We start from the raw sequence: 13,816 nt of genomic DNA on the forward strand, positions 1-13,816 counted from the left end.
AGCACGCTTGTTCGCTTTTTTCAACGAGTTTCCAGATAGGACTTGAATAAAAATCAAATAATTGCCACGCCAATTCAGTATTTCTTGAAATTCACAACCACACCAAAGTCTTCAGTTGATAAGCTCGTCGAAGCTACACCAGCACAAATGGACAAGTTTCGCCGCCTCTAAAATTTCGAATTTTAGATCAAAGTCCACGCAAAACTAATTCGGTTGTGTAAACTGACGTTGAGCCAAACCAAAAGCTCCGTCAGAATCGAGAACGCCGAATGTCACTTGAAAGCAGGTGCTACTTCGGACTGAGTAGGCAATTGAGAAGTAAAGTCCTCTCTCGACGAACAAAAACCAAACTCTATAAGTCGCTGAATTCTCGCCCTGCTATATGGTGCAGATGCTAGGACGATGTCAACAACGGATGAGTCGACGTTTCGAGTTTTCGAGGGAAAGGTTCTGCGAAAGATAGTCCAAGTCCAAGTTCAAGTTATAGTCCAAAGTCCAACAGTAAAATGTACCAGGGAACTTATTTGATCCGCTTCCTTAATATATAATAGTCTTTTTTTTAAAGCTTTATCATAATCTTAAAAATTAATGCCTTTTCGGTGCTCACAATCTTGATACCAAAACCATCCGTCTTACACAAGTAATAGGAAAGCAACCACGAAGCCAAAATTTCTGCCACAAACAGTGCAGCAAGAAACCAAGGAACTTTGGTCAAGCTGAGATGAGATGAAGAACTAATTTTAAAAATAAATATTCCTCCAATGGTGTAATGATTAAAGCAAGATATTTTCGACCACGCACTGATTCCAGAAGAAAGAAATTTTATTTCATGAAATCCGCTAGTGTATATAAATGAAACCAAAACTAGTTTATCATTCGAAATTAATTCATTATCGACTCGACCCTTTGACTCGATTTCGTGTTCGCACCGTTCTAATGTTGGTCATCGTCCATTATGCCTTTCAATGGCGATAACTTTGCTCGCATCTTTGCAACCCTTTTCCTGGCAAAAAACATTAAGAGATTTCATTGCTATTGTGAAGCATTTGGAACCAAATGTTAATTCAATAGAGATAAAAGTTCTCAAAAAGCCATTAGAGCAACAATAAAACTTTATAATTGCACCAAAATGAGGCAAACGAAGCGTCCAGACAAAATCGAGGCAAACAAAGTGGTGCCGCCAGCGGAAATAACAATGACTGCGGAAGTGGAAGTAAATGCCAGAAACAGACGCAATGGCAAAGTATAACCAAACTGCGGAGATGATAGGTCAGCGCAAGCGGAAAATAAAGCTGAGGCGTTTAAGGGGACGATTAGCAGCAAAAGCTCGAGGACGCGGAACCGATAAAAGTAGATAAGAACAGAAACCGAGTTTAAATGACGGGCATCAAAGGCTATATATTGTGCGAAACTCAACATTAACGGCAGTTCACAGTGCCAAAAACAAAGAACAAAAATAAAGTAGACGCAAAGTGTAAGACAAGTGCTTATAGGAATTGCTAATTTAAAAATGCAACAAAAGCGCGACCTGCAACTCAATAGTGGAGCAAAGAAAGGGGCGCACACAAAACGAGAAAAGAAAGAAGGTGCACAAAATGGCCTAAAAGCTTTGCCAAGTGCCAGGAAAGTAGGTGCTCGACAACAAAAGAAAATCTCTTCAACAACAACAAGCGGCACGGCGCAACAATTGCCGCAGCAACAAGCAAACAAACAAAGCAAACTCACGACGAACGAACGCCAGCCGACTAAGTGGCATGCGATGCAGTGTGAGGGCAAGGTCCACAGGTGCCGAGTAGACGAAATGTTGAGGTGATGGGCGGCCCCAAGTTCAAGCCATGCAAGAGGCACTGGGCATAAACGAAGTCGGCTTGAGCGGACGTCGCCTGTTCTGGGTGGCGCAAACAACGTCGCATAATGGAGCACAACTATTTCGCCAGCAGCGCTGACTTATTTCGGCGTTGTTGCTGCTACTACTAAATGCCAGCCAGCCTGTTGGCAGCACGCCAGTAAAGTCGACAAGCTAACAATCGACCGCTCAACACGGCACTGACAGCGAGTGTGAGCACCACAATAACAACGAACACTATCCAGTAAGCACCCACCAGCATGTGGAATAGGCAACAACAGCATGCGCTACCACAAAGTGCAATCAAATGCCTGCTTTCTGCCGGCGCCTCCCCCTACCACTTTGCACTAAGCGCTCATTCGACCTCATGCCACCGAGAGCATTTATGGAGATGCACCCCGGCCACTCTTTCTCCATTTCTACAGTTAAAAATCATAAAAGCAACGCTGTTGCCGTCGACATGCTGCAGCGCTTGTCGCACGGTAGGTGTCGCTGTTGATTGCTGGCCCCCTTGCATGGCTGACACTCTAATGCGCACAATACACGTGCTTTGTTGTTGGCATTGGCAGTGCAATTGCACTTGTTGTACTTTACACTATTGTTACATGCCATTTGCGCTGTTGCCACTGCTCGTTGTTGCTGTTGTTGTCGCATTGTGCACATTGAAGCGTCCTTGATGTCCATTGTTTTCTAGGTTGTCGCGCCGTTTTGTTTGATTTTACATTGGTGTTGGTGTTGGTGTTGGTGTTGCCACCGTTTTGTTGTGTGTGTTTGTGTTTAGCGTCACTTGAATGCTACGATGTCGCTTTGGAGCGACTCCATCGCTGTTGTCGCGCCACGCCCACTTTATTGGTGTCAACAACGCAAACAACACGCACGTCTATTCAGCCTGTTGACATTCAAGTTGACTTGCTGACACATTTTTGTTGTTGATTTGCATTCTCACTGGCTTCCATGGCCTTAGCACAAGGACCTTTGCCATGTTCTTTGTTTGTTTTGTTGTAAATTCGTCCGAAAAAATCTCGCAAAAATATGAGCAAATAAATTTCAGTCCTTTCGTTTACATTTTTGTTTTTGTCATTGCTGCTTTTAAACTGTCGTTGGCATTACCAACAGCAGTTGCGTTGTGTGGTTGGCGCTGCGGTCTGGCTGCTCTGTGGTCTGTGTGGTTTTCAAGTAAATAAATTTCGTAGATTGTGAAAATTATATGAGAGAGTTAAGCGACGGTGGAGAACATCGTATAGCTGTAAACAGGTGTTGCGAGCGGTGTATGTTACGGCAGAGGAACACGAAAATCTGAGAACTGCAGGAATCCCCCAAGTCGTTAACTTAAATTGTACTTTATAAATCTTTAAACGTTAGTTTCTTCATTTATTTGTCGTCTTTCATTCCTTTAAGTGGCACTCCCTCTTCTTTCACCTACTATCTAGTTTCTAGTTTTGCGCCTTTTACTCTCTCTATTATTATTACATTTTTTCGAACTTTCATTAATGATTCAGAACCAACAGAACCTATAAATAATATATAGGTTACGAGCTTAAATTAACAGAAACATCACGAAGCGAAGGACCATACACTGATTACCTAACCAGCGGTTACCTACCAAGAAATGGGAATGACGTTGTCTAACCTCCTCAGTAAGACCTGTAAAAAGTTTAGGGGGAGGTGTTGAGGTATCTCTTTGAGAGATTGTCAGAGAACTTCTCGCTTCATACAGGAAATATCATGAAGGCCAAGCTGTCATACCGAGCGCTAGAGCTTTTAGTATATCACTTTTTCTATGAGGCTCATCAAAAAATATCAACATGGCTATGAGGGAAGATTAATTGTGGAAACCATAAGAGACCTGGGATCTCAAAACTTACAACAAACCACAATAAATAATTAGCAGTGAAAATTGTGAAAAATCCAAATGAACTTGTTCCAATGGAGAAATAACACACATATTTATCTGAGGCAAAAATCCTATACAAACAGCGCTTTCAAGGCGTCAAATCTGAAGTAGCGGAACACAAGACGAACTCACTCGATTTGCATAGCAAGAAAACAACGGAGCAAGAAGAAAGAGAAATCAAACCGTAGCAGCAAGCAAAGCCGAAGTCAAAGCAGACGCGTTAAATTGTGACAATTCATAAAAAATATAACAACAAAATAACAATTATCTTGATGGATGCCACAGGCAGCGGCACAGCAACGCAAGCAGGCAAGAACGCAGTCTTCGAAAGCAAGCCAGGAACCAAAGAAGCAGGAAGCAAAAACAAATGCGAGCACACTCAAGAGCTTCCGCATGTCTCGATATGTATATATGTATGTGTGTGTTTATAGCAGGCACAAGTGCGCGCACGCGAGCCAAAACTGTCAACTCCAATCTATGTTCGAGCGACACGCGCGCTGCGGTGAAGAACAGAAGACGAAAAAAACATAAAAAAGGCTGCTGCCTTTCGAGCAGGCGACATATCTGCAGGGGAATGCGTGGCACAGCCAACACCAACAACAGCCGCAGCCGCAGCAAAGTCTCGCAAGCTAGCCAACTTTAATGGCAGTAAATAAATATTCAGATTGACGGTTGGGCGCGTCCCGCATGCTGTGCTATTTAACCTACTCAACTGCCGCTTCACATACCCAAGCATGGCCACAAAAGTGTGCGCCGAGCACAAGCATGAATGGCCACAGACACACCCTCATTTTCGCATTGTACGTTGGAGACTAACTCCACCGCCCCCGCCAAGCATCCGCACAGCATCCACAGCTGCCAACTCACATTACAAGTAATTGTCAACTCTGTCTTTTGACTGACTGAATTGCTTGAATTACGCATCCCACCCGCTTACCAAGGCGACCGTTCGCAGCTCTCGGCCCCTCTACCGTGAACACACAGTACACCTAATACCACAATTCATTTCATTATTAAAATGTGTTTGAGAAATCCTTTGTCGTATTTTATTCCGTTGGCACTGGCTTAAGCTCTGCTAAACTAGACGACCAACTTGTATGCTCGGAATACCTCGGCAGCCGTCAATGCAACCCCCGCTAGCTTTCGTAAACGCCACAGTCTGCGCTGTGGCGTGGTAAGCTTGTGCGACGCTGCATTCGACGCATTTTTCTTAGATCATCTGTATCTAACGGTTTTGGCAAGTGTAGCGTCCACTCAAAAGGTCCCTCATGAAAAATGACAGCAATTATGTAGAAATTATGCATTGTTGAGCTTATTTTCACACACGCAAAGTGTCGATAAATGCGCGGAGTAAAAGCGGCGGTGGAAGTTAGGAACCTGGAAGAGCCCACAACAACGCAAAGCTCCAACGCAGTTAGCTCTACGTATACTTTCAGAAGCTGACTGTTTGCTTTGTTAAAGTTCAAGACCATCATGCGGCCGCTGGATGTCTGTGTTTGAATTGATCTAAGCAAGGCTGTGCAGCAAGCGGTATCTGATAATTTTTTTAAACTTTAATAAAAAATCTTTGAGTTCGGTCGCTTTGTTCACAGCCGCTTAGCTGAAGCTGAAATATTGGCCATGAGTTAGTTGGCTTTTCCGCTACGTTCACCGCCCGCCGCATGGAACCAACTAAGCAATACAAGAGATAAGGAGCAAAAAGTCTCCACAACGTGCAACGTCCACAATGTGCGAGAGTACACGCCTAAGAGTCGGCAACGAACAGTTGACCCAGTGCCACGCTGCGTGAGAGCACAGTTGATAAGCGTTAGGAAAGTGCGTGAGCTGCGTGAGGAAAACCATAGTTCGCGTACAACTAAGGGGCGTTATTGCCATAGCTGTCAAACGGCCAGCATCAGCTGTCAAAAGTTAGGTACTGATAGCAGCGGCAGCGGCAACGGCACGATAAACAATACCACACGGCAGTAGGCAGCGCTTAGGTAAAGAGAGAGGTAGGCAAGTGAGTAATAGCGAGAGAATCGGGCGTACGTATGTGAAGTCTTTGCATAGCCAAAGCCAGGTTTTGTAGAGTTTCACAGTTTTTCTATATTCTACTAAACCACCCACCACATATTAGAGGCCCGCTGCTTACTTTTGCTTTCACTTCTGTACCCTTCCGCCCGTAGGAACCCTGCAAGCCGGCTGCGTGACATGCGCACTCGCTAGATTCAAGGATGCGAAAAAATATGCCGCACTCGTACGTGCGACACACACACACATACACATTCGGAAACTAAGAAAAGCCAACAAAGAAGATGCTGAAAGGAACTGCAAAATGTTATGTATGACAAAAGCAGCTACAGCGGACTACGTCGCGGCAAATAAACGTGTTCTAGGTTACGCCACAGCCACGGCAGCAAGAAGCAGCGCAGTGGAGAAGCCTTCGCAGCAAAGCAGTACCAGCGTCGGCGTTGGTGGTATGAAATTAGGTCGTATCTGTTAGGCGCTGCTGCGTCGTCAGAATTATGCGTGGCCTCACGTTATTCGCCACCGTAATAAATAATGAATGGCGGAAAGCATTTGCGGATAATTGAAAAGTGTTTACCGAAATAGTGGGCAGCCATGTGCGAAGAAGTTAGAGTGTTCAAGTGGACAGATGAAAGAATAAAATCATGGTACTACCAAAAAGGGGGATAAAGTACAATGTATTCATTATTAAAGCTAAACTTTTGCCCAAAATTCCTTTTACGGGAAAACAGGTTTACCCAAAAAACTCTTTGAATCTCGCTGGCAGTGTATCTAAGCTATAGACTGAGAAATATGTGAATGCCGTCTATTCAAGTATCAGCCAACATTCTCTTCCACAGAAATTGTGGTTAAATTTTTCTTCTTACTTCACTTTTCTTTCGTTTTGAAGGCTTAAAGATCTTTATGAGCTCGCTAAGCTTTAAATTAGCCGTATTCAAGTTTTGCACAAATTATTGATAAGTTCTCAGTCGTTTAAGAACACTATTTACAAATAGTAAATAAAGCATTAACAACAGCCAAATACTACAGTTGACCTCACACATGATCCAACTATCATCACATCAAACTGCCACAGTGTGCACTCACCCGAGCATATCCCCAGATCATTCATTTCACCTTTCAATTTCACTCAATTAGCATTGTTAATTCATGCAGTTATGCTAGTCACTAATCCCTAATCTCCCAATAAACACCGGCTATTGCACTGTTGCAACAAACACCCCGGCTCGGCACAATCAACGACCCCCCTCCTCGACCATTTTGACAGGTCACACAAAGAGTCAAACATTTATTGGCCATTTGAGTGCAAAATTCAAAACTTCTATGACCGTTAGCCGACCGTTGCACGACAACTGAATGCAACCGATTATGGTTGACGAGCGAGAGGACATGCAAACACAGATAGGTCTACAGGAGTACAATACACAAGTGAACAATCAAATTCATGTGCTGGCCCATAAATGAATCTATTATTATTGCCAGCCAGTGGGGCGGTGGACTCGACTACGTACCACAAACTCACATCTAGACCAGTACTCGTACAATGGACGTTACAACAAAACTGTGCATGACCCAACAACACATCACATGCACATCGACGGCAATCGAAAGTGTTGTGTCGCTTTAGAATTGGGAAGCGGGCGCAAGTGGCATGGCACAATCGTGTGGTGGCAGGTAGTTGCTCTGCGCCCAAAAGCAGTCTAATAACTATTGTGTGGGCTCAGGCAAGCGCGCTAATAAATATAATAGCATCAGTACATGCGTAATGCGTGCGTATTTGTGAATGTGTAAAGCCTACGCCGCTGGGAGAACTGTCTACAATTTTCAATTGTATTTTTGGGTACTGAAGTATGAAAGTGAGCCGTTGTGTCGAAGGGCCTGTGAATGGCTGGAATACAAGCAAGCACAAAAGGTCTAAATGAAAGCAAAAATTCTGTCATCCTCTGCTTTTAGCACACACATCCTTCATTTTTATTAACCGAACGTTTGGCTATGGCTTTTGGCGATAAGCTTAAATAATAAAATGAAATCGTATGTGACTCTTTGGAGCTTTTACTATTTACTACAGTGGATGCCGCCTGCCACAACGTCTGTGTGGATAATGTTAGACACTTGATTAGGCCAAGAGGGAATGTAGATAATGAACACAGTTAGGTTAGCAGTCCAGCTTGGAACATATTCTCTTTGAACCTCATTCCCAGAGGGACTTGCAGAATGCAAATAATTACAGATCTTCGAGTACTTTTCTGAAAGATCTCTTCCAAAAGTAGAAAATGAAATTCTGAAACACGTAGCATTTTTCTTTGAAATTATATACGACAAAGATCTCAACCTTTTTCTTATATGGACTTTGTCTGCTCACCGCCATAGTTTTGATCCGACAACGTTTCCATGTCTTAGCCACACAACCCTTGCAATATGGCACATAAAAAATCACAACCGTTTTGCTCTAATATTTTTTATGTTCATGTTATTGCTTGCTAGTTTTATGAGCTCCACTAAGTACTCACGCAGTTTGTACATACAAATTATATGTAATTTGCAGTTTCTACTCATATTTTCCACATTCAGTACAGCAGCCTGGTTGCGTGCCTTGAAGCGTCACTTGAGTCCTCGCCAACATTTGGCTTTTCGTCCGTAGCTGCGCTAGCTCTTTCAATAATCATTCAACAGTCCGCAAACAAACACATAAAGAAGCAAAAAAAATTTACTTTGGATTAGATTACGACGACTTCATACGCGCCAATCGCTTGCCCACAGACCTCGCAGCGCCCACAAAAACGATGACTGAGTATGAATCTGGCGGCATAAAGCAAGCCATCGACGCATGCGAGTCATCGGCCGGTTGTGTGTCTTCTTCCTTCGGCGCTTTGTTTGCTCTGCCTTGGGGCATACCCCAGGGTCGCATAAAAATTGCTTGAAAATGCCATTCGTTTGCGATTTCCGCATATTTTTCTGTTTATTTCTGCAATTTTTCCGACTTGCTTTTTGGCTAGTGTTAGTGCGGTATTTTACGACTGCACAGCTCCAACTATTTTGCCATTGTTTAAGTGATTTGATTTTTTATGAAGTCGCATTTCCCTCGGTTGCTCTATTTGGATTGAGGACTTAATTGAACTATGGAAAGCTTAGCTTTATCAGCTGTTACTGTCAGGCCGCATGCGAGTGCTTAGAGGTGGAGGCGAGCATTTGCCTCTCGTGTCCTGTTTGTCATTTATCGCTCTATTAGCGTGTTTGCTGTGTTTGATTTACGAGTTCGGGCGCGTACACGCCACACAACGACTTAAGTCGTAAAGCTTATTTTTGCTGGAATGCAATAAAAACTATGCTTGATAACACGTTTACACTTATATGTACGAGCAAACGGATATGTTCGACCCGTGGGACCCATTCTTTTTGGTGTGTTGTACACTTCAAACGAACTACTGAGCTCTGAATGGCAGTCTCAGAGCGCTACTTTGAGTGAATTAAGCTGAATTGGTTTACTTTGCCACATGTAACACACTTGTCAATGACGACATGATTTACAATTATTACTGGATCGGAAACTCTTTCATTGAGGTAAGCCAGAAGTTCATTATTAACCAATATATACAGTTAGTGAACCAGCAACGGTCATTTCCCGTATATACATTGGTCCGGAAGTATTTCATAGATACAAGAGAGCATACTAAAAATATTGCCCAAAGGATTGTGATTAAATTTCATAATTTGCTCCACACCCATTGAATGAAATAACTTATCGGAATCTGCGAAAACTAACTTGAGACACGCAGCCGGCTAGCAGAGACTCTAGGAACGGTACGTCAGTCGTTTTCGAAAGCTTTAAAATTCAACTAAGTTAGGATATAAGAATATATGTAAATGATTTGTGGTAGTTATTCTGGGTATCCAGCCACAGTTGAGCTTCCACACAGCAACCAACCCATGTCGTCTCAAGGTCTCGCCAAGCGAAAGGAAGCCTTGATGGTTGCATTCTGAGATAATCGATTTCGGCGTTTCAAGGTTGCAGCATCTGTCCACCAGCGACAATGGAAGCAAGGGCGTCTACGCATCCCATAAAGCACCCAGATCAAAGCGGCCTGTCTGCACTTGGGACGACAACTGGCGTGACCTCGCAAAAGCTAGAGGCAGCTGACGAAATTTGGTGTTCTCGAAAGGAGAAGAAGAAGAATGTGTTATCGACTATATACTCTCCAGCTTCGCAATTACCACTCAGTAGAAGGAGGTAGGAGCCGGAGCAGCTCTGCGGTTCTAGAATGTGGAATCTTTGTTTGGGAAATATTCTCACACTTACCTTTCCCGACGACGAGATCGTTGATTGCGACGGTGTACCCGATGATTGTGCCGATAAAGCCGTTCGACCGCTGTTGTTCGCTTGCATTTCAGCGGGGCGCCGGTGCGCGGCCTCAGACGGCTCTTAAGCGTTTGGTCAGCACCGATGTGGTACAAGCGGCTCACACGCACACGCGCTAGACAACACAATCACAAAAACTTTTAAGCGTTACGTCATGCACGGCTTGTGAAAATGAGCGGGGCAATACACACGCACGCACTACACCTCCGGACACGTGCCCTCAACTGCTCATTGTCGCTGCAGCGAATGTGCGCTGGAAGCGTGACACGACAAAGCTTGCGGCAGGCGTTGCAATTTTGAGGGTTTATGCATTTGCACGTTTGCACTTGGCATTTTGAGCACCTTTTCGCGAGGAGATTTCACTTTCGTTAATTTCTATGCAACACTTTAATTTGCTTTATTATTTCAAATTTCCTCTTTAAATAACACTATTTTTGATTTTCACTGGTTACATTTAAATATTATTTCAAACACCATGCAAATTTCTATATTTCAATTAAATCAATCAAGGCAAGGGAATGGCAATATTGCTAAAATAGAGAAAAACGCACTTCACAAACACTCATCCCGTTGTTCGGCTATATTTAGATGGTCTAAAGTATTCGGCGCGGCTGCGTAGGCGCTTAAAGCTACGACGGCGAGAAGTTCGACAGCACGCAAATTTATTGATAGGCTTTAAGCACTAAATTAATAATTAACTAAGTCTACGCGCCGTTGAGCACAACGCACAACGGGTGTGAGCAAATGGCTCATAAACGTACAATTATAGACAGAAATAAATTCGAGATACTCATTTGGCTATATCTATAGCCTATATTATTACTAACACAAAAGGTACTTTAAAAAACTTGATCCGTTTTCCTCGGAGAATCTGTGAAGATATCTCGTAAAATCAAAATGTTTCCATATTCCGACCATTTGATTCCGGTAGATCAATTTGTATGACAGCTATATGCTATAGTGGTCCGATATCCGTTGTCTTCTGGGTGTTACAAATATATATTATACTCGCATACGTAATTAAAAGTGAGGGACACACTTAAAATTTTTCAGAGGGCAGAGTTTTTATATATCTCTATCACCGAACTCTGATCTCTTTCACGCTGGCTAAGATACTTTGTCCAAAATATCTGGTGAATGGATATTCTCCAGTAGTGAATGATAGCAGAGGAAGAATAGACTCTCTTGTACATGTTGATGCTTTGCATTGACCACAACTTGCGAAATTCGGAAACGACCATAAAGTGACCTAACCTAAGGAAGTACGACTTTAAAATCTCCTATTAAAATGTTTTCCGAGCTAACACCTAAAATGTGGTATTTATCCAAAAATAGATGCAGAAAACAACACGCACGAATACGCACGTGTAACTACAACAACAAGCCAAGCCAATCAGCGCTTGTGCTTGGCAGCATTTTCATTTCATCGCTGCTACAAAATGTTCAAATTGACACAACTGTCACGGGAAGTCCGCTAAACAAAAGATACAACCACTACTACGTCACATACTATACTCGTATGTGAGGCGCTATTAGCAAGAACTTTATGGAAAACATGAGATGGCAGCGGAAACAGCACTGAAACTTCCTTACACTGACGAAGGCAGACCAAACAACATGCCAACACATACACGCACACACAGGCACATGAGCTCCCACTACCAGCTATGCATCCATCCATCCATCCAGGATATGCTGTTATGAAAGTTTTGCCTACAAAAGGTAGGCGCTAGCCCAAGTGACAGCTGCGTGGCCATGTGACAACCAGCGCGGTGAGTCTATGTGAAGGCATGGATGAATGAATGAATGGCTGGACATGTCGGTGGACAGAGCTATCTATAAGCAGTTGAGTGAACGCTGTAGACACTGTCTCTTATACACATCTAGATGTGTATAAGAGACAGGTGACAACCAGCGCGGTGAGTCTATGTGAAGGCATGGATGAATGAATGAATGGCTGGACATGTCGGTGGACAGAGCTATCTATAAGCAGTTGAGTGAACGCTGTAGACAAGGGGGAGGCAGTTGCACATTTGGATGAGGGTGGAGGTGGCGGTGTTGGCGCATTTTCAAATGCTGTTTACTTTTCATCTATTTTCATCTGAAATGTGGTCAAAAAGATCAAAACCATAAATTGAGCTGAGACTATAAATTATTTCCGGTCAAAATTGATAAAATTCTACAAAACTCAAATTCAAGATTTAATAAAAAGAATTAGAGGGTACGGCTAAATTCACGAATATAATTAAATAGTATTAACAGAAACAATCATATTTACCAGGAACTCGGTCATGAATTCTAGAAATGATGTGAATACTACCGGAAGTAGCATTAAATCGAAGGAGTTTCTAGGCATGTTATAGATTTCTAATCGTACCCCTTTCATGCCTTACATAAATAAAGAAAGTACAAATGGTACATTAGCCGTTACATATTTATATCAATTGAGTTCGGAGACTATAGCTGTAAGAAAATCAAAGTATGAACGCAAGTGCCAGACCTGCAGAATGGCATAATAACACACAAGCGACAGTAATGCTGGACCCAGCTCCTGTTATATATTTAGCAAATTCTAGGGAGGTCTAAATACGTACAATACCGCCACAACCTTTCTTGAAATGCCAAATGCCTCACACGCTTCTCGCACAGCTCGTTAGATATATAACACCTCGAGCAAGGATAACAATAAATATCACAACAACAACTACTACGAAGTTTATTAAAGCTAACAAGCCATTAAAAGCGGCACGCCTCCACCCAAAAAGAGCTGCGGCAGTGCTGCTCAAAACGGAGCAACCGAAGAGTTAGCTGCGATAACGATCATGTTGTGTTGTAACTGGGAAGAAACAAAAACGTCAAGGCAACACTAGTCTCAGGAGCTTGTAACAAAAATGGCAGACGAAGATTTGGAAGCAGCAGCAGCACCGATTGAAGCAGCAGTCGTGGCAGTGACACAAAAATGTTAGGCAGCTTGTATTAACGTTTTGTTGTTGTTGACATTGCTTTTTATATGCGCTGCTGATACTTATACGCAGCTGCTTGCCAAATGAATATGTATGCGATAATAAGTGGCAACAATGCGGTGGACGTACAAAGCACCAAGCCTGCTGAAGTTGAAGGGAAGCGCCTTGGAAACAGTTATTGTTGGTGCAGTTTCATATCGGGTGCGACTACCTACCGGACGTCAAATTTACGCTCTACGCTTTGGGGCATGCCAGAAATGGTTGGCGCGTATTCACATTGTATTTTTTGCACATATGTATGGCTATATGGAGGTGTACATAATGCACATAAATATATGCATATACAGTTTATGTACGCACTCATAAAGACGTGAACGCTTCCAAAACGCACTATAGGCAGCTGTCGTGGCGTGACTTGCGTACAATTAATTAGTTGGCGGTTTTGTTGTTGTTTTTGCATACATGCTTAATAAATTAGATTTATCGTTGTAAGCAAAGTTGCCGTCGCAGCGTTTCAATTTTGCGGTTAACACCGCCATGGGTTAATGCATAAACATGTGGCTATAAATTGCGTCGACACAAGCATAGCAAGAACGCTTAAACGCCCACCTAGCACGCGCTGCGGCTTTGCGACTTGAAAGTGCGGCGACCAGTGCAAAAAAAATACATTTCGCCATTCGTCCTGCCAACATGTGTCAAGGCGAGCGCTGAATACACAGGCTTGCATACATATGCACACATTTAAGTAT

The 13,816-nt window shown here is 43.0% G+C and overlaps 1 protein-coding gene across 3 annotated transcripts in view; it reads right to left on the reverse strand.

The window, feature by feature from the left end:
• The window catches only part of LOC108978394 (MAGUK p55 subfamily member 5), a 135,235-nt gene extending 125,061 nt beyond the window's left edge, over positions 1–10,174 (reverse strand). Inside the window, exon 1 of one of the 3 annotated variants that reach the window (XM_018948642.1) lies at positions 10,045–10,174. In XM_018948642.1, coding sequence (XP_018804187.1) covers positions 10,045–10,131 — 87 coding nt within the window. In that variant the 5' untranslated portion in view covers positions 10,132–10,174. The remainder of the gene's footprint in view (positions 1–10,044) is intronic. The other 2 variants (XM_018948643.1, XM_018948644.1) reach the window with 2 other exon arrangements.
• Between the last annotated feature and the right edge of the window lie 3,642 nt (positions 10,175–13,816).

This window comes from Bactrocera latifrons, unplaced genomic scaffold (genome assembly GCF_001853355.1).
Source record: "Bactrocera latifrons isolate USDA-ARS-PBARC rearing strain unplaced genomic scaffold, ASM185335v1 scaffold_121, whole genome shotgun sequence".
NCBI lineage: Eukaryota > Metazoa > Arthropoda > Insecta > Diptera > Tephritidae > Bactrocera > Bactrocera latifrons.